The sequence below is a fragment of the Equus quagga genome, chromosome 13 (genome assembly GCF_021613505.1).
Source record: "Equus quagga isolate Etosha38 chromosome 13, UCLA_HA_Equagga_1.0, whole genome shotgun sequence".
Taxonomy (NCBI): Eukaryota; Metazoa; Chordata; class Mammalia; order Perissodactyla; family Equidae; genus Equus; species Equus quagga.
The window spans coordinates 61,928,509-61,952,415 of NC_060279.1; the positions used below are offsets into that span (position 1 = coordinate 61,928,509).

The 23,907-nt window shown below is 56.2% G+C and overlaps 1 protein-coding gene across 5 annotated transcripts; it reads left to right on the forward strand.

Annotated features, from left to right (window-relative positions):
- The first annotated feature begins 2,126 nt into the window (after positions 1-2,126).
- RIPOR1 (RHO family interacting cell polarization regulator 1) lies at positions 2,127-22,046 on the forward strand. 5 transcript variants are annotated; one of them, XM_046683024.1, is made up of 24 exons: positions 9,290-9,434; positions 10,264-10,390; positions 10,515-10,667; positions 10,840-10,918; positions 11,846-11,869; positions 11,965-12,018; positions 12,162-12,314; positions 12,402-12,465; positions 12,560-12,603; positions 12,686-12,811; positions 13,212-13,360; positions 13,435-13,564; positions 13,648-15,210; positions 15,295-15,416; positions 16,289-16,421; positions 16,689-16,824; positions 16,948-17,109; positions 17,335-17,493; positions 17,639-17,835; positions 17,926-18,009; positions 18,145-18,235; positions 18,378-19,527; positions 21,466-21,595; positions 21,854-22,046. In XM_046683024.1, exons 1-22 carry the CDS (start codon positions 9,416-9,418, stop codon positions 18,473-18,475), a joined length of 3,867 nt encoding a protein of 1,288 aa, XP_046538980.1. In that variant the 5' UTR covers positions 9,290-9,415; the 3' UTR covers positions 18,476-19,527; positions 21,466-21,595; positions 21,854-22,046. The 5 variants fall into 5 exon arrangements, with proteins under 5 accessions (XP_046538983.1, XP_046538980.1, XP_046538979.1 ...); XM_046683027.1 differs by lacking the exon at positions 9,290-9,434 and adding an exon at positions 2,127-2,274 and having other exon boundaries at positions 21,466-22,046; XM_046683023.1 differs by having other exon boundaries at positions 21,466-22,046.
- Positions 22,047-23,907: the final 1,861 nt, after the last annotated feature.

The following is a 23,907-nucleotide window of genomic DNA, read 5'->3' on the forward strand; positions in this document are numbered from 1 at the left end:
TCCATTAAAAGTTGGAATTTTCTGGAAGTGGAATTCTAGAATTCCATAATGAGACTGAGTTCCTCAGATAGTGGCCCTGGGGAGGCCCTACAATCAGTGCTGCCTCATCAGAGCCCTGAGCAATGGCACAAGGACAGCTTTATGCCACTGCCACCCCAGGGGCCAGCATGCTCTCCAGCCCCGAGTGTTCAGTGGGTGTTTGTTGAATGAATTACTAAACAACAGAGTACTGGTAGTGGGAGATGAGGTGTGGGTAGGGAATGAATTTGAAACGTTGAGGAGGTAGAGTCAACAGGACTGGGAGGTTGAATGAAGGTAGGGATAGAGAGGGGGACGTCAGGGTTCATGTGTTTACTCATTCATTCACTGGCTCATTCAACAAATATTTCTTGAACTCCCACTATGAGCGAGGGACAGTGGTGACGAGGACTTCCATGGCCCTGACCCCACAGAACTTAGAGACCCACAGTGAGGCAAGGTTAGGCATGTGAGCACACATGGGCATACATGCTGCCTGGTGGTGATGAGTGACATGAAGGCAGGAGTCCACAGGACGTGGGGACAGAGAGTAACAAGGAGAGGCTGTCTTCAGAGAAGGTGGTCAGAGGATGCCTTGCTGAGGAGGTTACTTTAGAGGTGGGCAGGGACCAATTGGTGCCAGTTTTGAAAGCTCCAAAGAGGCCCAGCCCCTGGCTTATGTGTGAGCCTGTCTAGACAGTGGTGCTTTGCAGAGATAGGGACAAAGGAAGAAGCATCCATCCCTGGAAGGTCATGCCATCTGGTGGGTCATCCAGGGGCTCTGGAACAGGAGAGGCACAGAGGAAGGCTTGGGATAGTCAACAGTGGATGGATGGAAGCCCTGAGACTGGATGATATTTTAGGGTGGGGGAAATAAAGAGAAGAACCTAGTCCCTGGAAGTAATCCCCGGGTTTAAGGTCTATAGAGAAAGGGGTGCTGCAAAGGAAGGCAACGAGGAGGGGCTGGAGAGGTGGGAAAACTTGGGGAGGGGGAAGTGTGTCTCTGGTAAGAGCTGGTGAGAGAGATAATGGCAGTGCCCCTGAGGGCCTCCCCACCTAGGCTTTGGGTTGTCAAGGCCTACCCTCAGGAGAAGGGGGCAGATATTCAGGAACCTCTTAAAGTCCCTCAAACTACTCCTGAGTATGTCTGTGTTACCTCTAAAGGTGAAGGACCACAGGAGTGAGGCCTGAAGGGTGAGGGCCCAGAATGTTCAGGGTTGGAGAGTGGTGTCTTTTGGGGGTTCAAGGTTCAGTGGTGTCTTATTGCCGGGAGGGGAGGGGGAGTGGAGCTGGCCCTTTGACCCCATTGTGGGATCAGCTCTCAGCTCCCTTACCCACTTTAGGTGAGAGTCAGTATTCCAACCCCCTCATTGGAAAAGACTGGGCTCTGGCCCTCTTAGCCAACATGTGCCTGCAAGCCCATGTACCCAGACCCTGCCAGGGTCCTCACTCACGCGCAAAGAGCAAGGCCTGGGACGCCCCAGAAGCCATTACCCAGTGAGTGGTGAAGCACGGCCTAGCTAAGAGCCCAGACTTACCGGCCAGACGGTAGCAGAAAGGGCAGCTTGCCCCCACGGCAGGGAAACTGAGGCTGGCCAAGAAGGCAGTGTTGAGGGGCAGCAGTTGGACCCCGAAGGGGTCCGGTGGCTAGGACTCGGGCCTCTCTGTTCTCCTCCCAGAAACTGCCCCTGATCCTTTCCTGCAGCCAACCCAACCCAGCAGTGGCCGCTCCAGGACCTGTTTCAGGCGGTCACAGAGAGAGGAGCCTGAAAGGTCTCTGGAACCCACGGAATCTGAGAAGAGAGCAGGCAAGCGGAGGTCTCCGGCGCACCCGGTTTTGGGGTCTGCAAGGGAAGCAATGGGACTGCCTTTGCGAGAGGTTCCCGGAAAGCCGTCCTATTCCCATGGATCCCCAGCATTGAGAACTCCTACCGCCCTGGCGTTCTCTGGGGTCCCGCCTCCCCGCAAGCTGGTGGACTCCAACGGCCACCGGCCTGCCCCGTTACCCGAGAGGGCGGAGCGAGCCGTGGGCGCCTCCCGGGGCACCCGAGCTGAGCCGCGGGAGCGCAGGGGGTGGGGCCCAGCGGGCAGGGGGAGGAGCCGAGGAGCTGGGCGGCTGGGCGGCCGGCCGGCGGGGCGGCGGGGAGGAGGGAGGGGCAGGCGCCTGCAGCGGCGACAGCGGCAGCTGCGGCGCGAACAGGCCCGCAGCGACAAGCGCACGGAGAGCGCGAGGTCCGCGCAGCCCAGCCCAGCCATGTGAGTGTCCCCTCCGTTTCCGGGGGCCGCGGGCCTGGCGGGGGGCTGGCGAGGTAGTTCCAGTGCCTCCTCCTCCAGCGCCGCCCGGTCGGTCCCGTATCTGCTTGTGGCCCTGTCTCACATCGCTCCATCCCCGGACCCAGGCCGCGCGCTGTCCTTCCTTCCCTTCCCCCCAGGCGCGGAGGACTCGGCTTCGCCGGACAAAAGCCGCCTCCCCCGGGCCTGCTGCGCCCGGCGCTGCCTCCTTCCTTCCCACAGCAAGGCCTAGGCGGCCGGTGCCCCGGGGTGGGCCAGGCCTCGGGGCGGCACTTGGCGCCAGCCTGGACCCTGGCACGGACGCTCTCCGGGAGCCCCAGTTGCCCTCGCCGCGGGGGAGGCTGAGCCGGGAATGGGGAGGGGGGAACAAGGAGTGTAGGTCGGCCTCCGAGATGAGCTAATCTTCCTGGCCCCACCGGCTGGCCTAAGCCGCTTTGGGGCCCGGCCCGAGGTGGCCGAACCTGGCCTGGAGCCAGGCTCTTAGCCCAAACCTGGCGCGGCAGGGAACAGACCCTATTCCTGGAAATAGAAGGCAAGTGTGGGGTCTCTGCAAGCAGCCAAGCCTGGGCACCCTGCAGAACTGGTTTGGGGAAGGGGCTGCTCACCATGGCTGGGTGTTGGCTAAGTCCGGCTTCAGCACCTTCTGTCCTCCTGAGTCCAGCCTCTGGTACCGACCCTTCCCATCCAGTTCTACTGGATTGCTCCTAATGCGTGTCGAGGCTGGCTAGCTGAGCACCTACTGTGTGCAGTCTAATGTAACAATAACAGTGCCCTGGCCACCCCATCTGTGGGGCCTGCAGCATTCGGTGCTGGCACAGCTTTTGAGGAGGGTTATGACAATCTGGCAGATGCAGAAGCAGACCCAGAGAGGTTAAGTAATATTCTCAAGGTCACACAGCTGGTTTAGAGAGAGGTGGGAATTAGACCCAGATCTGAATTCTTGCCATTGCAGTATCCACCTCCATGGCATGGAGGGGAGGGGCAGAGGAACATAAGAATTGGAGAGTAAGCTACAAAATACTCCAGTGAGACAAGGAGACCCGGCTTAGCTCCCACGTCAACTCTCCCTGCCCTGGGTCCTGTGGGGCAGCAGCTGGAGAGAGGAGCCTGGGCTTGGGTGTGGGTGAGGGGAGCATGCCAGGCGCCAGGCTAGGTCCTCCCCGGGTGGAAAAGCAGGCGGGGAGTGTGTGGCTGAGTCACCCCGGCCCCCCATTACGGCTTGGCTTGGCCTCGTGCCCCTGCCAGGCTTGGCCCCGGGGAGGCCACTAGGCTTCCAGCGCGAGGCTGGCCGGGGAATGTGACCAGCTGACCAGGGAGGGGGCCGGCAGGAAGTGAGGCCACCGGGCCGCCTCCGCCCGGTTCCGGGGTGGGGGGGTCCCAGGCCGCACCGTGCCCCCCCCCTCCGAGCTCCCACAGCTGCGGCATGACGTCAGCAGCCGGGTTTGGGGTAGTTGCCATGGAGACAGGGGCAGGCTCAGGAGGGACCCTGTTCTCCTGTGCAGCCGCCCCTGGCCCGGGTTATTTTTAGCTTGTGTTTACCTCCTCCCAGCGGCCCTGCGGCGGGGCGGGGCTGGGCAAGGGACTCCCAGCGAGGCGGCTGGCCTGGCATACCACTGAGCTGGGCAGCACAGGTGGCGGGACCTCCTGCCCCACACCAGTGCACCAGTTTTGGCATGTAGAAGTTATTGGGGATTGTGAGATCTGGGGCCTGCAGGTGGCCAGAATTCCATTGCCAGCTGCCCAGAGCTGCGTGTGCTGCAGGCCCCATTCACCTTTCGGACCTGAGTTCTTTCCCATGTCCAGAACAGACTTCAGGGCTGGCATGAGTCCAGACAGTCCCCTGGCTCTTATCAGCCAGCCCTCACCAGTTGACGTGGACTCTCTCCCTTAGCTCAAGGGGTTCAGCTCTTTCCTTGTCTCCCCCAGCAGGGGAAATGCTGCCTATTAACCTCCTGAAATGATCGCTCAGATGGATATTCTGATGGTCATTTGGGGAGAGTCTGGACCAACAGTTAGACATCCTGGTCCCTATGCGACTAGGGGGTTTGTGGCAGGAGAGCCCCAGTCAGAGAAAGAAAATTGATGGAACAGTCAGCCTACTCTGAGTTTAGCCCATCCATTCAGTTCCAGAATCCCGTGGGACCCCATCCTACCCCATCCCCAGGGAGCAGAACTCCGCTTGCTGATATAATCAGAAAGTGGGGAAGGGAAAGGGAAAATTTTATGTGGGGTAGGGGAGTTGGGGTGGACACAGACTTGAAATCTACCCCCCTCCCAGCAGCAGGATCTGCTGTTCCTGTGTCTAGGCAGCCCAGATCAGTCAGCCCTCCTTCATTGCCCTCATGGAGGCCCAGAGGGTACAGCAGTGAGCCAAGCAGACAGGCCCCAGCCTCCAGAGTTCACAGTCTGGTTGGAAGACAGACCCCAAAGGAGAACTGACAACTGAGTTATGTGGCTTCAGGGAGGAAGCTATGTGGTGCCTAAAAGAGGGAACCAACCCAGGGCAGGCTTCCTGGAGGAAGAAGTTGTAGTGTCTGACTTGAAAAAGGAGAGGGAACTGGTCGGGCTGAGAGTAGTGGTAAGGGGGTATAGGAGCAATGGGGGCTGCTGCTTAAATGCTGAAGAGCCTTGCAGTTATTGAGAAAGGGTTGAAGTAACTAGAACAGAAAGACTATGGGTGGGGGGAGGGGAGCAGGGGACTGTGAGGGGAGGAGTGGTTGAAGGTATATGAGGAAAGGGACAGAGCCTGAAGGGTCTTGTGGGTCATGTTAGAAAGTCTGGACTTTATCCTTGGGGCAGGGGGGGTACCCATGGATGTTTCACAAGAGTCAGAATAGAGGGATAGTAAACGTTTAGAGTCCTAGGGTCGGATCACCTGGGTTTGAAACCCGGCCCTGCCCCTTACCAGCTCTGTAATTTTGGGGAGATTAGTAATTGTTAATAACAGCAGTTGCTATTTGTTGTGTGCTTTCAGTGAAGCAGTGTGTCCATCCCAACTTTCCTACCCTACATACAATTCTTCCTTCCCTGAACACTCCCTATAGAGCAAAGTATTTCATTTCATCCTCCCAACAGCCCAGTGAGAGATAGTTGTTTTTATTATTATTGCTATCTTCATTTAAGAGTTGTGTATCTGAAGCCCAAAAAGGTTTAGAAACGTCTTGCCCAAAGTCACACAGCCAGTTAACCTTAGCTTTCTCATCTGTGAAGTGGGACTAGTAGAACTCACCCCATAGGGTTGTTGCCAAAATTAAATGAGATGCTATTTGTTAATTAAGCACAGTGACTGGCATATAAAAAGCACTTGATAAGGGACAGTTTTTGGCATTGTCAGGTAACTGGAATTTTAGGAAGAGCAACGTTGTTATTGAATAAAGAATGGATCATTGCAGGTTAGAGTGGAGACAGGGAACTCATGAGGAAGTTGCTGTAGGGTTCTAGGTAAGAGTTGGTGACACCTTGGACCTGAATTCTAGCTATAGAGGTGGAGGTGAGGGGGCAGATTCCAGAGATGGCAGGAGTGGGTGGCTGAGTGGATGTTGGGGGCACCCAAGATGACTCCTAGTTTCTGTCTTGAACAACTGAGTAAATAGATGGTGGGGCTGTCGTGAAGAAGTTAACACTGGCGAGAGTCAGGTTTGAGGAGTAAAGTGGTGAATTCAGTTTGGAGACTTCAAACTCAGCACACCCCTAATAGCCGACTCGAATTGTCACTCAGCTTCCAGGAGGCATCAAGCAGGCAGTTAGATATACAGGCCTGATGCTCAGAAGAGTGGTTTGGGCGAGGAAGAGATAAGGATGCTGGCAACATTTAGATGGCATTAAGCTGTGGGAGATGTACATAGGGCAGGGAGGATGAGGCTCATTTGGGGATAGGGAGAAAGATAGATCCTCTGTGGGAAAATAAGATGGGCAGCCAGAGAGACGTAGAAAACCAGGAGCCTGTTTCCTCTTAAAATTCAGGAAAAGGATGGGGCTGGCCCCGTGGCCGAGTGGTTAAGTTCGCGCGCTCCGCAGCAGGCGGCCCAGTGTTTCCTTGGTTCGAATCCTGGGCGCGGACATGGCACTGCTCATCAGACCACGCTGAGGCAGCGTCCCACATGCCACAACTAGAAGAACCCACAACGAAGAATACACAACTATGTACCGGGGGGCTTTGGGGAGAAAAAGGAAAAAATAAAATCTTTAAAAAAAAAAAAAATTCAGGAAAGGGAAAGCCTCAAGGAAGAGGAAGAGAACTATACAGTGAAAAGCCTCACTGAGATGAAGCAGGATAAGGACTAAACAGTGGACACTGGATTTAGCGACAGGGAGGTCATGGGTGACCTTGTCCAGACCAGTCAGGGGAGTTGTGGACCAGGATGGGAAGAGGAGTGGGTGGGTGTGGAGAGGAAGTGGAGGTAGACATCTCTTCAAGAAACTCAGCTCTGAAAGGGCCAAATAGGGTGAGGGGTGGGGTAGCTAGAAAGAGACTCCGAGTCCACAGAGGAGTTGTTTCTTTTTGTAGTTATTTATTTAAAGTCACCTTTATATTGAAATGTACATACAGAAAGGGCACACGTCCTAAGTGTACAGCTCGATACATTTTCACAAGGGCATACACCCATATGGGATTAGGAAATAGAACCCAAATTAGAAAATATCATAACCAGCACCTGGAAGCCCCCTTGTGCCTCTTTCCAGTCACTATTCCCCAAGGTAACTACTATTCTGACTTCTATCACCATAGATCAGTTTTGCTTGTTTTTGAACTTCATATCAAGGGAATCATACCTATATCCTCTTTTGTGGTCTTGCTTCTTTCACTCAACATTATGTCTGTAGGATTCATCCATATTTTTGCACGTAGTTGTATATTGTTCATTTTTTTTGTTGTATAGCAGTCCATTATCTACTAATGGGCATTTGGATAGTTCCCAGGGTTGTTTTCATTTTTTATGTGGGAGTGACTTGAGCTTGTTTGAGGCTTGTGGAGAAAGTCTGAAACACTCATCTTCTATGAGAAGGGAGAGACATGACCAGGGCCACACATGAGGATTTCCTGGTTGGGAAACGAGAGCCTGGCTGAGGTTGAGAATTGCTCTGTAGTTCCAACCCAGCTGCTGTGCCAAGACCTCTGGCAGCTCCCGCCAGCCTGTGTGCAGGTGCATAGAAGGCAGGAGTTGGGTTGTCCAGGGTTGGTTTCTGCCAGGTAAGAGAGAAGCCCACAGTGCTGGGGATATTAACAGCAAGCATGATGGAGTGGTGGCTACGGATCCAGGCTGGGGAGAAGGGTGTGCAGGGAAAGGAGGGAAGAGAAGGTAGGAGGGAGCTAGCAGAGGCAGATTCTGAGCTCTGTGCAGGGTGGTGTCTGTGCAATTCCAGGCTGTATCTCCAGTAACTGGCACATGCTTGGCACAGGGTTTTCACTCAGTGGATAGCTGAATAAATGAGCTGGAGTTGCAAGAGGTCTCAGGTCGAAGGCAGGTGAGGTGGAGGTGATGGAGAGAGCCTGAAGGTTGGTCAATGCGGTTATAATTTAGGAAAGGGGCATTCTAGACAGGTGATAAGGCTTGGGTATTCTTTTTTTTTTTTTAAGATTTTATTTTTCCTTTTATTTCCTCCCCAAAGCCCCCCCCCCCCCCCGCACCCCGTACACAGTTGTATATTTTTAGCTGTGGGTCCCCCTAGTTGTGGCATGAGGAACGCCACTTCAGCATGGCCCAAGGAGCAGTGCCATGTTTGTGCCCAGGATCAGAACTGGCGAAACCCTGGGCTGCCGAAGTGGAGCGCACGAACTTAACCATTCGGCCATGGGGCTGGCCCCAGGCTGGGGTATTCTTGTGAGGGGTGGCTGCAGGGAGCAGAGAGGCCAGTATTGGGTGGGCAGTCTGTCAGAATGCATAGTTGCCAGTGTTGGATGCACAGTCTTCAAGGAGGAAGGGAAGGATAGCATTTCTCAAACTGGGGTCCTGGGACATCTTGCATCTGAATCTGTAGCAGGGTGGTGGGCTTGTTGGAACTGCAGACCCCTGGACCCACCCCAGCCTCATGGGGAGAAAGTAAGCCCAGTGTGGCAGAATTGAACATCAAAGAGCAAGAGTGTTTATGGGGTGGGGGAGCACCCAGCCCCTCCAAGGGGATGGAATGCCCAGTGGACCCTAGGCATGGTGGCCTCTATCTTGGCTGGAGGTGAACAAGGGATATTCAAGGGGGAAATAGTGGGGATGAGAAAGGGCTGACACCAGGGGGATTCAGCCCATGGGAGCTGGGAGCCAGAAGAATGGGGCCTCCACCCTAGGATGCAGCTTCTGATAGAGAGGAGGCCCTGGCTGAGCAGTGGGACCTGATCCTCTTACCTGGGGCCTGGAAGGGAGAGGTAGTGCCCAGACCAAGCACCCCCTCTGTGGGTGTAGGGGTGGGGATGGTACATGGGGCTGTGAGACACCCTGCACCCAGTTCTTCCTCTGCTTCCTTCTCTGGGCAGTGACACATAATATTGGGTTGATCCAGTCCCACACTTTTAGCCCCTCTCTTCTCAGCCTCCCACACCCCTCATGCTCTGCCCTCAATTGGCACAGTCTCTCCACTCAGCACCCCTAGCCCTTCCTTCCACTCTCTCAGCCTCGTTTCTCTAGCCTTCACACACTCAGAACCCCAAATCTCAGCTCTCTGTGTGTTCAGCCCTCTCTCAGCACCCCTCAACAGTCACTATGTGAGCCCCCTATGCCAACGGCACCCAATCCAGCCCCCACTCAGAGTCCTCATTCTGTTTATCCCTCCATATTCACCGCCGAGCTCAACTCCCTTTACCCACACTTCTGACCCCAGCCCAGAAGACCTCCGTCAGTCTCCTCCCCGAGGGGAAACCCCAGTCACCCCTCCCAGAAACCGGGCGGGCCAAGGGCTCGGTGCCCCCCTGGTCCGGCCAGTCCCGCCCCATCCCGGCGGGCTGAGTCAGGCGGCAGGAACTGGGCGGGGGGCGGCGCCGGGAGGAGCTGCAGCCCGAGCCAGAGTCGCTGGGAGCGAGCGCGGAGCCCAGCTGGGCCAGCACCGAGTGGCCCTGGACTGGCGGAGACACTGGGAGGGGCAAGCTCACGGGGTAGGGGACAGTTCAGGACCCACCATGAGCGCCAAGAAGAGAGGTAGGACCCCGCCTGGGGCTGCGAAGGCTACGGGGCTGACCCCACAGAGTCCCGGCCGCATTCTGGGGGCCACGGGCGCGCGTTTCGCCGGAGCGCGGTGGGGGTCTGCGGAGGATCCTTCCCACTAAGGGCACGGGCGGAGGCGTCCGTCTGTGACTCAGTTTCCAGGTCGGGACCGCAGGAAAGTGAAGGGGGCGGAGCACTTCTCGGCACTGCCCCCCACTCTGGGAATCCCCCTGCTCTGGGCGCAGGGAGGGCTCTGGCGTCTGGGCACCTAGGAGCCGGTGGGGGCTGGAAGGGAGCAATTTACGCGGGGTGGGCTGGCCGCGGGAGCTAAACCCGCACCGGCCGGGCCAGTGGGGCAGCTCGGCTGGGCTGAGCGCGCGCACCCCGCCCCGCCCCGCGACCTCCTGCGGCCTCGCGGGCCGCCGGCGCGAGAGCTCCTGGTCCACTTTGGGGGAGGAGGTCAGGGGCTGGGCTGGAGAGCCCGCCCCGCCCCCGGGTAAACAGGCGCTTCCGCACATTCTTCGCGTGCCCCGCCCCTTTCCTGCCCCTTCCCAGCCCGGAGAGGGTCCCCGCGCGACCCCCCTTCCTGCCCCGCGGCAGGCGGAGCCTGCACCTCTGCAGGAAGTGGGGACAGAGCTGAGGCCACGCTGAGTCCGAGGCCGAGTCGCCCGTGGCCGCCCTGTCATTAGCGCCAGGGCCGGCGGGGCTGTCGGAATCCCGGCGTCAGGCCGTGTCCGGCAGGGCTAAGATACAGAGGCTGGGCCGCGGGGTGGAGGCTTCAAGGGCCCTACTGGCGCTGGAAACCCGCCCTCGCCACCCGCAGGGAGCCCCGCACGGACTCGTTCCATGATGTCCCTGTCGGTGCGGCCGCAGCGCCGCCTGCTCAGCGCCCGGGTCAATAGGAGCCAGTCCTTCGCAGGCGTCCTCAGCAGCCACGAGCGGGGGCCCAGGTATGCAGCCGAAGGGGGCTAATGGGGTCCAGAGAGTCTGAGGGGGTTGGGACTGGGACTGGGAGTGCAGTAAGGGTTTGGGGGACTCCTTCTGGCCCCTTTCTGAGTGTAGCTTCTTCTTTAGGAGCTTCCCGGCCTTCAGTCCCCCAGGGCCCCCACGGAAGCCCCCAGCGCTCTCCCGTGTTTCCAGGATGTTTTCCGTGGCGCACCCAGCCACCAAGGTCCCGCAGCCTGAGCGGCTGGATTTGGTGTACGCTGCACTCAAGCGGGGCCTGACGTAAGCAACTCCCTCCTAACATCTTGTCCCAGGATCCCTCCCCAAGCCCCCATCCCTTTTCCCCTAGTAGGAACCTTCCCCAGCCCCACCCATACCCTCTCCCCACTGCTGGTACCCTGGATATCTGAAGGTTGGAAAGATAAGCTAATTCTGGTTGTTACCCCTTTCCCAGTGCCTACTTGGAAGTGCATCAACAGGAGCAGGAGAAACTCCAGGGGCAGATACGGGAGTCCAAGAGGAATTCTCGCCTGGTGAGTGAAGGGTTGGCAAGGATGCCCTGGACTAATGCCCTTTGCCCTGTGACGGTGGTGGTGGTGGTGGGGGTGCTGGATAGGGCCAGTCCTGGGTGACACCAGGGCTGTTTTCTGGAGTGATTTAGTCCAGGTATGATTAGAAAAGGGTATATCAGGGGCCGGCCCGGTGGCGCCCATTAAGTTCGCACGTTCCACTCTCTGGCAGCCCGGGGTTCCCCGGTTCGGATCCCGAGTGTGGACATGGTACTGCTTGGCAAAAGCCATGCTGTGCTAGGCACCCCACATATAAAGTAGAGGAAGATTGGCAGTAGTTAGCTCAGGGCTGGTCTTCCTCAAAAAAAGAAAAGGGGATATCAGAAAATACTGGGGAGGTTTCTATGCTCAGCTTCCCCAAGCTGTGCATGCTTTCTGCCTGGGACCCAGTGCGTGTCCATGGGTGCTTCCAGTGGAGTGGCTTGGACCCCTATAGACATGCACAACAGGAGATTATATTGTAGTGGTACTGAGAGACTGGGGAAGTTCTTCCTGGGGAAGAGGTCAGGGCTTCCCAGAGGAGAAAAAACTTCTACTGAGTCTTGAAGGATAGATAGGAGTTTCCTGGTAGAGAGAACCATGCATGAAGAGGCACAGAGCTCTCTTGCTAGGGGTTTCAGGAAAGAGTGGGCCAGGGGCCAGGGGAGGGATCCCAGGGAAGATGTGGGGGGAGGGGTCTTGGGGACCAGATCTATGTTACTAGTACCCACCAAAGGCCAGGCATGTGAGAAGGCGGGGTCAGTCCTTGCTTTGATTGGAGTGGCCATGGACTGTGATGTGAGGGGGAGGAGGGCTGTGAACGAGAGGAGCTAGATGGGTCTAGGTGGGCAAGTGCCCCTGCTGGAATACTTCCCATACCTCCTAAGTGCCCCCTCTCATCTCCTTCTGCAGGGCTTCCTGTATGACTTGGACAAGGTGAGTAAATAGAGAATAGTGTTGGAAGAGGTTGGCTCATGGGGAGGGTAAAGGGCCCTGGGCCTCATGCCCCTCCTGATGCACCTCTCCCCCAGCAAGTCAAGTCCATTGAACGCTTCCTGCGACGGCTGGAGTTCCATGCTAGCAAGGTACATGTGCAACACGCATGTGTGCATGCAGAGTGGGGTGGGGGATGAGGTATCATCGGGGAAATGGGTGGGGCTAGGCCTTGGGGGAGCAACCCCAGTAGTGGGTCTCAATTCCCTCACTGCCACCCCACTCACCTGCCCAGATTGATGAGCTATATGAGGCATACTGTGTCCAGCGACGTCTCCGGGATGGTGCCTACAACATGGTCCGTGCCTACAGTACTGGGTCCCCAGGGAGCCGCGAGGCCCGAGACAGCCTGGCCGAGGCCACTCGGGGGCATCGAGAGTACACAGAGGTGAGGGCTGGATGGCATAGGGTATGGCAGAGTTGGTGAGAAAGAACTGGTTCTTGATCCCTTCCTGTCCCTGCCCATCCCTGCCAGAGCATGTGTCTGCTGGAGAGTGAGCTGGAGGCACAGCTGGGCGAATTCCATCTCCGCATGAAAGGTACTGAGTTGTGGGGGCAGTCTGGTGGCAGGGAGAGGGAAGTGTGTGCCTGAGACCCCTTAACATGGTTCATCTCCTTCTCCCGCACTCCCAGGGTTGGCCGGCTTCGCCAGGCTGTGTGTGGGCGATCAGTATGAGGTATGAGGATGTGCAGGGAAGGGCTGGGATGGCAGAGTGGCACGGGACACCAAGGACTGCCTCATTGTGTCTGTTCCCCTAGATCTGCATGAAATATGGGCGTCAGCGCTGGAAACTCCGGGGCCGCATTGAGGGTAGTGGAAAGCAGGTGTGGGACAGTGAGGAAACCGTCTTTCTTCCTCTGCTCACGGAATTCCTGTCCATCAAGGTGATGTCTCTGCCCAGAACCAACGGACACCATGATCCTGTGACTCCATGATCCTCTGAACCCCTTATGACCCTGAGAACCTTACCCCTGTGACCCCTGCTTGGCTCCATGGCCTTGTGAATGTGTGACCCCATGACCTTCAGGACCCTGTGATTTCCTCATGACCAGACCTTGTAAAATATTTGACCCCCTGAACTCCCCTGAGGTTATGACCCCTAAGACCTCAATGACTTTATAAACTCATACCTCTGTGACCCCCATGCTCCCAGGCTGCTTCAAACCTCCATGGCTCCATGATCTTGTGACTATCACATAACGTTTATGCAAATTCAGACCTCTGATCTCCCATGATCTCATGACCCCATGCTCTTGTGACCTCATGATGCATTCTTTGCTACAGGTGACAGAGCTGAAGGGCCTGGCCAACCACGTAGTTGTAGGCAGCGTCTCTTGCGAGACCAAGGACCTGTTCGCTGCCCTGCCCCAGGTTGTGGCAGTGGACATCAATGACCTTGGCACCATCAAGCTCAGCCTGGAAGTCACATGGAGGTTGGTGGGACTGAGGGGGTTGGGGACAGGGCCAGGGGCCTATGGCACCTGCTAATAGCCTCTTCTCTCCCCAGCCCATTCGACAAGGATGACCAGCCCTCGGCTGCTTCTACTGTCAACAAAGCCTCCACAGTCACCAAGCGCTTCTCCACCTATAGCCAGAGCCCACCAGACACGCCCTCACTTCGGGAGCAGGCCTTCTATGTGAGTCACGGCCTCAGCTCAGGCCTCACTATCCCTCAGGAGTTCCCTGGGGTGGTCTTGAAATACCCTTTCCTCTCTCCCAGAATATGCTGAGGCGACAGGAGGAGCTGGAGAATGGGACGGCATGGTCCCTGTCATCTGAATCTTCGGACGACTCATCCAGCCCACAGCTCTCAGGCGCTACCCGCCACTCATCAGCCCCCAGGCCCCTGGTACAGCAGCCTGAGCCTCTGCCCATCCAAGTTGCCTTCCGTAGGCCTGAGACCCCCACCTCTGGACCTGTGGATGAGGAGGGGGCCGTGGCCCCAGTCCTGGCCAATGGGCATGCCCCCTACAGCCGGACTCTGAGCCATATCAGTGAGGCCAGTGTGGATGCTGCCTTGGCTGAGGCTTCAGTGGAGGCTGTGGGCCTAGAAAGCATAGCCCGGGGACCTAGCCTGCCAGCACACCCAGATCCCACCCATGGGGAACACCCTGGTCCTGTCTCTCCTGCCCTGGACCCTGGCAATTCTGCCACAAGTCCCACTCTTAGTACAACAGGCCCTGCCTATATATCTACAGACCCTGCCCCATCTGCACACCTAGACTTGGTTCACAAGACCCCAGACTCTAGCTTTCCTGAACTGCCAGGCCCCACACACACCACTACAAGCTCCACCTATAGTGCCATGAGGCCTACCCACAGTGCTGCAAGCCTTACTCACACTACCACAGGTTCCACCCACAAGCCCATGCTCTCGACGCTCACTATTACAGACCCTACCCCCAGTGCTACAGGCCCAGCCCAGACCACCACAAGTCTTACCCACACTGTCACAAACCTGACACATACTGTCACAAGCCCAACAGACAAGCCCATGCTCTCTACCCTCACTACTACAGGCTCTACCCCCTGTGCCACAGGTCAGGCCCATACTACCACAGGCCCCACCCACAAGCCCATGTTTTCTATCCTCATGACTGCGGGTCCTACCCCCAATACTACAGGCCCAGCCCAGCCCACCACAAGCCCCACCCACAGCACTGCACGCCCCACCCACACTGCTGCAGGCCCCACCTACACTACTGCAAGCCCTACTGACAAATCCAGGATGTCAACTCACACCTCTACAAGTCCTACCCCTAATGCTAAGGACCCAGTCCAGACTACCAGAAGCCCCACCCATCCTGTCACAAGCCCCACCCTTATAACTGTAAGCCCTTCTACTTCTTTAGACCTCACCACACTCCCCAGCCCCTCTGCCCACACAGACCCCACTCTCCCAGGCACCGACCCCCTGTCCTGTAGCCACCCAGCCTCCACTCCCTGTACTCAGGCAGACCCTATATCCCCCAGCACCTCCTACCCAGGTCCTACCTGTTCCAGTTGGGAACCCCTCACAAGCCCTTCCCCAGACTCCCAAGAGCCTATCCTTCAGAGCCCAAGCCCTGCTCCCTCATCCCTAGACCCTGTGCCCCAGCATTCAGACTTTAGCCTGACTGTGGCTGCCCAGGCCCCAGTTCCAGGGGCAGCTGGAGAGGCTGGGGACAGGAGGCTGGAGGAGGCACTGGGGGCCCTAATGGCTGCCCTTGATGACTATCGTGGCCAGTTCCCTGAGCTGCAGGGCCTGGAGCAGGAGGTGACCCGGCTGGAGAGTCTGCTCATGGTGAGGAGGGCCTGGTTGGGCTGCAGCAGCGCAGGGAGGGCAGCCAGGCAGTGGCAGCAGCTCTGACTCCCTTTACAACCCCAGCAGAGACAGGGCCTGACTCGCAGCCGGGCTTCCAGTCTTAGCATCACTGTGGAGCATGCCCTGGAGAGCTTCAGCTTCCTCAACGAGGATGAAGATGAAGACCATGATGGTCCTAGGGACAGGTGAGGGGGCTAGATGAGATGGGACTACGTGAGGGGGAAGAGGTGAGGTGAGTGCCAGGTGGCGAAAGATGAGAAAGGGGAACAGGTGAGGTGGGGCCAGGTGGAGCACATGAGAGCAGCAAGACTGGAGGTGGGCAGGAGGGGATGGACTTGCTGGTAGGTACATTTGTGTTCACCCCTTCCAAGTACTCCTCATGTCCCCTGATGCCCATGTTTCCAACCCCGTCTGTATCCCCAGTGCTTCTGACCACCCTCCTTCTCATCCCTGCAATGTCTGCCTCCCCCACCGGTCCCCATCAGCTCATGAGCCTCCAGTTCCTTCTCTCTCCCTTGGCCTCACCTTGCACCTACTCTATGAACAAAACCTTTCAGTGCCTCCCAATCAACCCTGGGTGCCCCAGTATCAACCCCCTCTATCTCGTCGACCCTGGCTGCCCCAGAGAGCCTGGCCCCTCAGCTCTCTGTCCCAGAGCAGCCTTTGCCCATTCCCTCTTGAGGGTTGTGCCCAGCCCCTCCCCTCTCTGCTGCTGTCCAGGTTACAGCCCTGTGCCCTGCACCCTTTGGGCTACAACCCCTTGCAGTCCACATGGTGTAGACCATCCCGCCTGCAACCCTACTCCCGCCCACCCCAGCCCCGAAGGTCCCGGTGGTCCTAGATGGAGGCAGCACTGGCAGACAGGCTCTGGAGACCCCTGCTACATCTGCTGGTCCCAACCCCTTCCTCCTTGAAGTCCTCTGTGAACCCACCCATTGTCTGTTATCTCAGCATTGTCTGTTCTTCCATTCTGAGATGGGGGGAGCTTAATAAAAATGCACTGGTGACCAGATGGTGATGCATGTTCCTGGGTTGCTTGACCCCATTTTTTTCTCAGGCCCCCAAGCAGCCTGGAGCCTGGGGCTGAGGACAGCCTCGACTCGCTCAGTGCCCGCCCCCTCAGCACGGAGTGTCCAGCTCTGGACACTGCCTTGGTCCAGCACCTGTACCACTGCAGCCGCCTCCTGCTGGTGAGGCTAGTGGTATTCCCCCCACCCTCCTGTTGTAGCCTCTTACCCCAGAGTGCCCTGCACTTCAATCCTGGCCCTCCATGCCTCCCCTACTTCCACTCCCAATGTCCCAGGCCCTGGCATCTGAATCTTACTGAATAGAATACTACCTGCACTCTGGCTACCCCCAACCTGTCCCGATGCATGCTGGGACTTGTAGTGCCCATGTCCCACCCTCCCCAAGCCATACCCTGAGCTCTGAGCTACTTAGCCCCCCCTATTCTCCAGAAACTGGGCACATTTGGGCCCCTGCGCTGCCAGGAGGCATGGGCCCTGGAACGGCTGCTGCAGGAGGCTCGAGTAATTGAGGCAGTATGCGAGCTTAGCAGGCGATGGGAAATCCCTGCCACCTCCGCCCAGGAAGGTAAAGGCCCCGTGGGCTCTAGCTCAGTGTCTACCCTGAAGCTCTTCCCTTGCCCTACCCCATCTACACCTGTCTGCCCATCTGTCTGCTCTGTTGCCAATGGTTTCCTACGTTTCCTCACAGTGGTGCAGTTCTCAGCCTCTCGGCCCGGCTTCCTGACCTTCTGGGACCAGTGTACGGAGGGACTTAGCCCCTTCATCTGCTCCGTGGAGCGGGTGCTCCTCACCTTCTGCAATCAGTACAGTGCCCGTCTCTCCCTGCGCCAGCCAGGCTTAGCAGAGGCTGGTGAGTGGGCTGCCTACCTGCCCCCTCTGCCTTCCTTTCTCGGATCCCCACACAGACATGCTGAGCTGAGAAGAAATAGCAAAGGCTCATGCCTTGGTGCAAAAGGACCTGGATGGGTAGGGTTTAGACAGGGGGCCCCTGGACCCGAGCCTGGAGTGGGAGCACTCTTCCCTCTAAGGACCTGGGTCTATCTAACCCTGAGGCCTGTGGCACTGCCTTCTACAGTATGTGTCAAGTTCCTAGAAGATGCCCTGGGGCGGAAGCTGCCCAGGAGGCCCCAGTCAGGCCCTGGAGAGCAGCTCACCATCTTCCAGTTCTGGAGTTACATTGAAGCCTTGGACAGCCCCTCCATGGAGGCCTATGTGACAGAGACCGCCGAGGAGGGTGAGGCAGTAGCCCTGATCACAAAGTGGCCTGATCCTATGGGTGGGTCTGAAGGTGTGGATGAGGACATGAGTATACAAAAGATCCCACCCCAGGAGGCTCCTTGCCCTGCCCCCTTGTCCCAAGCTTCACTTCCTTCTTTCAGTGTTACTGGTGCGGAATCTGAACTCAGATGACCAGGCTGTTGTGCTGAAGGCCCTTAGGTTGGCGCCTGAGGGGCGGCTACGAAGGGATGGGCTCCGGGCCCTCAGCTCCCTGCTTGTCCATGGCAACAACAAGGTCATGGCTGCTGTCAGCACCCAGCTCCGGAGCCTGTCACTGGGCCCTGCCTTCCGGGAAAGGGTGAGAGTTGGGCAGGGATACCTTGAGGGCAAAGGCTGGGGTCCCAGGCTCCCGGTGTCTGGCTAAGTCTGCGCTCCTACCCTTACCCAGGCCCTACTGTGCTTCCTGGACCAGCTCGAGGATGAGGATGTACAGACGAGAGTAGCTGGCTGCCTCGCCCTGGGCTGCATTAAGGTGACCCACCACGCAACCCACCCACCCTTTCTGCCAACCCACCCACCCTTTCTCTCCCCTCATGGCCTCCTCACCCCTGAGCCCTGGTTCCCACTTGCTCCACTGGGCCTACCTCAATACTCCCTCCCCTGGTAGGCTCCAGAGGGCATTGAGCCCCTTGTGTACCTGTGCCAAACGGACACAGAAGCCGTGAGGGAAGCTGCCCGGCAGAGCCTGCAACAGTGTGGTGAGGCTGGGGGGTGGGAGATATGGGTTAAGTAGAGTTTGGGGACATTTTGGCTGATGGGAGTAGGGGTGAGATGGGGTCAGGGGTAGAAAGGCCAGGATGGGACTAGAGCCACTCCTTACCCCATTCTCACCCATTACAGGGGAAGAGGGACAATCTGCCCATCGACGGCTGGAGGAGTCACTGGACGCCCTACCCCGCATCTTTGGACCCGGCAGCATGGCCAGTACGGCATTCTAAACTCCCTACTCACCGGCTCCCAGTGCCCCTTCCCCCAACTTTCAGGGCTTACCAGGCACTGGCAGGGAGGGTGAGGGCTGGCTCCAGACACCCCTCCTCCACAGATTCCTATCAATGAAAATCTAATATATTCTTCTGTTGCCCCTGGGGTTGATAGAGTCAGTGCCTGCAGTCAAGTGCCTCCCAGCCTCGGCTCAGCACACTTACCACAAGTCAGTGTCCCGGGCCTGGCCATCCTGCCTCTGCCCCAACACATCCCTTGGTTTTGTATTTTATTTACAGAGTTTTACAGAAAATAAAAAAGCAAGATGCCTTTCCTACATGGCCTGGCCTGGTGCACTCCTGACCCTCTATTCCAGTTGTGGCCCTTCCTGACACTAGTATGTCCACTCTCCAATGGCATGTGCTTTTTGCCCTGGAAATCCAGGTGGAAGAAATCCCAGAGATTGAAACTAGGCTTGGAGAGGAGGGGCAGAGGAAGAGGGTGGTGGGATGTTGCTAAGGAGGCTCAGCCTGCAGCCTGGGCATGCCCTGGGCCTAGAAGCTACAGGCCCAGGCTGGAGCCAAACTGTGGAGTTGGCCTAGAGGAGACCCAAAGCGTGCCAGTCCTGAGAACAGCTCCCCAGCAGCTAGCTCCTGGTGACCGCCCAGAGGCAAAAGGAAGCAGGCAAGAAAAGAAAGTGCAGTGGTGGCTAGAGCTTCTGGCCACCAGGGGGCAGCAGAACCCTGCCAGGGCCAGGCTTCTTGGTGTTCCTTTGCCCAGACAGCTTCCTATAGAGGGGGCTGAGCACCAGGACCTCCTTGAGGGCTGAGTAGTAAGAGGAGATCCTCACAGAGGGGAAGAGCTGGGGCCTGGGAGGCAGGAGACCCGGATGGCTGCCCTGTGACCCTAAACAGCAAGTCTCTCCTCTCCCTGAGCTGCCTCCTCTCTGTAATAACAAACCTGACTGAACCCAGTGGCCTCCCACAGCCAGCCGACCAGCCTGTGCTCTGCTGCTTCAGGAAGCAGGGCTCCAGGGAGAGGGCTCACCTCCCCAAGAGCTGCCTGACACGTGAGTGTGTAAACCCCAGAAGGCTATGAGTTCTATGGGAGGAACTTGAGGGTGGGGTGGGACTTCAGGATAGCAGGCTATTCTAAGGAGGGCCTGAGGGAGGCCCACACCCAAGGCTGGAGAAACAGGTCCTCCACCCTTCCCCTCTCCCTCCAGAGCTTTCATCATCCAGGGGCAAGGGAGCCAGTGCATGGGCAAGGCCTTCCCCACTGCCTGAGCCCACTCTGGTGTCCCAGTGCCTGTGGCGGTAGCACAGCAGCATGACACACTGGGGAGAGTATGTGCGCCTGCACTCAGGAAGAGCCAATGAGGTGCCAACAGTCTCCCCTGGAGGTGGAGGGGGTGCCCTAGATCCCCAGGGAGCCCTGCCCCCCAGTGTTTTAGGGCTGTGTATCAAGAGGTTTGGCTGGGCCCTTAACCACCTGCTGGGGAAGCCAAGCTGAGCAGAAAAAACGGCAACAGGAAGGAGCACAGGAAACACCTGTGTGTGGATGCAGGTGGCTCATTCCAGACTGGTGGGGGTGGGGGCGGGCAGACAGCTCTCAGCACATTGGCACAGCTCTGTCCTCCCTCTGTGACTATGAAGGGTGGCATGGTACGGATGGTGTGCAGGCCAGCCTTTTGGCTGGTCGGGTGGGGTAGCAGGGGGTGGAGAAGGTAAACAAGTGATAGGAAACCAAGCCAGCACCTAAAGCTGGCCACAGCTTGGGCCTGCCCCAAGAGCCCCTTCAGGAGGGTTGTAGTCCCAGAACCACCCCTAGGAGCCCTTCTGGCCTGAGGCACCACAAGAGGCCCACTGTAGGCCAAGACTGTCTACTTGCATCCAAAGCATAGCCTGTGTGGCGGGGAAAGAGGAAGTGAACACTGGCTGACCAGGTACTGGGAAAGTGCAAACAGGGGTGACTGGGCCAGCACGAGCTCACAGCTGAAACCACAGGAGAGGACAGCCTGGGCAAGAAATGTAGGATGGAAAAAATATCATCCCAGCTAGAGGTCAACTGGGACTGTCACTGAAGATCTGAGTGGCCCTACATCCCAGCTCTCTAATGCTGGGAAGGGGTGGGGCTCCTAACTTTCTGTTCTCTACAAGGAGGGTCCTGAGGGCAGAGCCTGTTATTCAGCTCTAGCTGAGGGTGAGTGTGAGGGTCAGGGTTGGCACTGTGAGCACAGCCAGGTACAGGTGAAGGACTGTCAAGGCCAAGACAGAAAGAGTCTCAGGCCTTTGCCCTGTCAAGCCTACCTAGCTCAGAGTAGTGTGGATCAACCACAGAATAGCCACTCCACCTGTCTCTCTCAGTGACTTGCAGTCAGGCTCTATGGCCTCCCTACACCCAGGCCCAGGTCCATGTCTTTGAGGTGGTGGAGGGCAGGGAGAGAGCCCTTGTCCTCCCTCCTGTACACCCCCCCTCCTCTAACACACATACAGCCTCACAGGTACCTCCCACAGGCCAAAGCTGCTCCCAGCACTACCCCCACCTCCCACCCTACTGTCAGGCAGGTTCAGGGAGGCATTCACTCTTGCTGCCCCAGACCCCAGACAGTCGGGAGCTTGCTGTCCCAGGAGGTTGATGACACCATCAACAGTCAAAGGCAGCGGGGCAGGGAAAGCCTGTGCCCAGCTGTCCTGCAGAGCCTGTGCCAGCTTCTGTGATGGAACCAAGGGAAGTGAGCCTCCAAGGCCTATGACACACTGAGAAGTGCCCCATCAGTCAAGTCCATTGATACCACAGCCATGCCTTGGCCATCATTGTTGGGGCTCTTCCCAGAGGGAACTAATAAGCATGCAATGAAAAGAAGGGACCAGGCTGAGACAGTCCAGGATATGATTTATTGTGTTGGTGGTCACTGGTGGCTCCCCCACTCCCTTCCTTTCCTCTTGCCCTCTTCCAACCTTACCTTTCCTCCTGTCTCCCACTCTTCTTCCTCATGTATTCAAAGCTTCAGAGAACAAAAAAAAGAAGAAAGGAAAAAGGCATGTTTGTGAAGGCAAAGAAGCAGATGGGTTGGCACGTGGGAAGAGGATTGCTTCTTTGCTTCGCCCACAGAGTGGAGCGGGGGTGCCTTTCTTGTGTGTTTCTATGCATGGTGTGTGGGTACAATTTGCTGAACCCTAGACATATGATATGCTCCCTCCTTTCCCTCCACCGTCCCCCACCCTGAAAGCCTTGGAGTGTCCTATTCATGCCATCCATCCTGTGTGGACAGAAGGCTCTTGGCTTGGCTGCAGAATGCAGCTCATTTAGGCCTGGGTAGTACAAGAGGGTGAGCTTGGGAAGGACTCCAGGTCCCATACAAACTGCTAAGGAAGAACAATCCTATCTTTTAGGAAGTAAGACTGTCATTGGCCTGAAGAAAGGGGCCTCTTTTTTCAGAAGGTTGCAGTGGAGTGATGGCCACGATTTCAGTTTGATGTCCATGGTCAAGTCTTACTTGTCTCTGAATATATCCAAGGCATATGGACCCTCAATAAATGCTGACATAGAGCAGCTGAATAAACAGATGAATTGCTATGGCAAACACCTACGTTTCTAGCTATTTCCTCTGAATCTCCTTACAACCATCTTCACCTCCTCCTCAAGCATCCTCTTACAAATATCACTCCACAGGATTTCATTCTAGACCCTTTTCTCCTCTCTTGAAACACACTCCCCGAATCACCTCATCCGTTCCTCTGGCTTCCATCTACATGCTGAGGCTATATGCCAATGATGCACATGACTCACTCCTCACCTCCAGACCCCCATATCCAACTGCTGACTAGACACCTCCTTTTGAACAGCATGCTTAAAATTAAACTCAACATCTCAAAACCTGTTTCTCCTCTAGGGCTCTTGGGGTTACCAACTACCCAGGTACCCAAGCCACACAAGTGGGCCTCATCTTTGACTCTCAGAGCTCTGTCTCCTCATCCCAGCCATCAGAATCCTCTCAATTAAGTGCCCTAAATATTTCTAAATTCTCTCCACTTCTCTTTATCCTTATTGGCACCACTCCAGTTCAGGACACATTGACCTCTCACCTAGACACTAAAACTGCCCCCTCACAGGCTTCCTGCCCCTGGTCTTGCCCCTCTTCCATTCATTCTCCATGGTGCAGTCAGAGTGATTTCTCAAACATAAATCTACCACTACAGGCTCTCTTTCTTTTAGGGAAAATTCCAGCCCCCAAACCCTGGCTCACAAAGCCCTTTGAGTCTGTTCCCCTCTTCAGCCTCACTTCTGCCATCTAACTTCTCACTCTGCATTGGAGCCTCACTAAATTGCTTGCAGGGCTTGATTGCCCCTCCATGGTACACTCTTCCCACTCCTAATCTTGCCTTGCTAATGCCTGTTCACCTGACAGGCTTCAACTAGACATCACAAATTTCTTCAGGAAGCTGCCCCTCCACTACACTCCTGTCACAGGAGCCTGCACTTCAACTAGTATAATACCAATGACACCCCATTGCAATTGCTCATTTACTTTGTAGCCTCCGATATATACATCCATAAGTATTTGCTGACTATTCTACTAGGTAACAGGCACCACCCAAGTCTTGGGAAGACAATTGTTGCCTTCCCTTATAGAGTTTGGTTCAAGTTTTTTGTTTTATTTCTTTTTAAACAGCTTTATTGGGAATTAGTCTACGTATCATGCAATTCACCCATTTAAAGTGTACGGTTCAACGGCTCTTAGTATATTTACAGAGTTGTGCAGTCATCACCAAAATCAGTTTTAGAGCATTTTCATCAACTCCAAAAGCTATCATCCCCAGGCCTCCATATCCACCCCAACACTAAAGCAACCACTAATCTACTTTGTCCCTGTATATTTGCCTACTCCAGATATTTCTTATAAAGGAAATCAATTAGGTCTTTCCAACTTACCCAGTTCTAAGATTCACCTAAGAATTTCCCTAGCAATTCAAATTCAGAGGAGTGGGGCCAGGGAATCTGCATTTTTAACATATGCGCCAGGCATTTCTCTATTTAATCATGCTGCATCTGCCTTTACTATCCCCAGCAAACAAGGCCAAATATACAGTAAGTGATCAAAATTAGATTTAAATGAATATCTCTAAAACTTGTCTCTAGCTCTCGGTTCCCTATATCCAACTCCCTAACTGATGTCTTGGTCTTAAACACAACCTGAAAACATTTTCAGTATGAAAGTACCAAATTTTTAACGTGGAAAAAGCCTGGACACTCGAAACACTCCCCAGAGTCCCCCATGAAGCACAGCTCTTTAGAATGCACTTTCACCACAGGGACCTCAATTAAGGAACAGAATAGAACCCTGAGCAGGGGACAGTATAGCAAGGGAGAGCTGAGGTCAGACTGGTGGAGGAGGCAAGCAAGCTGAATCCACAGGGGCTAGCTAGAGGGGGTAGCTAGAAACGAG

What these genes read in the sequence shown, in the direction of transcription:
- RIPOR1 (XM_046683023.1), top strand. An exon ending in GTGTGGGCGATCAGTATGAG is followed by an intron (nt 12,604 to 12,685) that starts GTATGAGGATGT and finishes CTGTTCCCCTAG; the next exon opens with ATCTGCATGAAATATGGGCG. An exon ending in TGCCACCTCCGCCCAGGAAG is followed by an intron (nt 16,825 to 16,947) that starts GTAAAGGCCCCG and finishes GTTTCCTCACAG; the next exon opens with TGGTGCAGTTCTCAGCCTCT.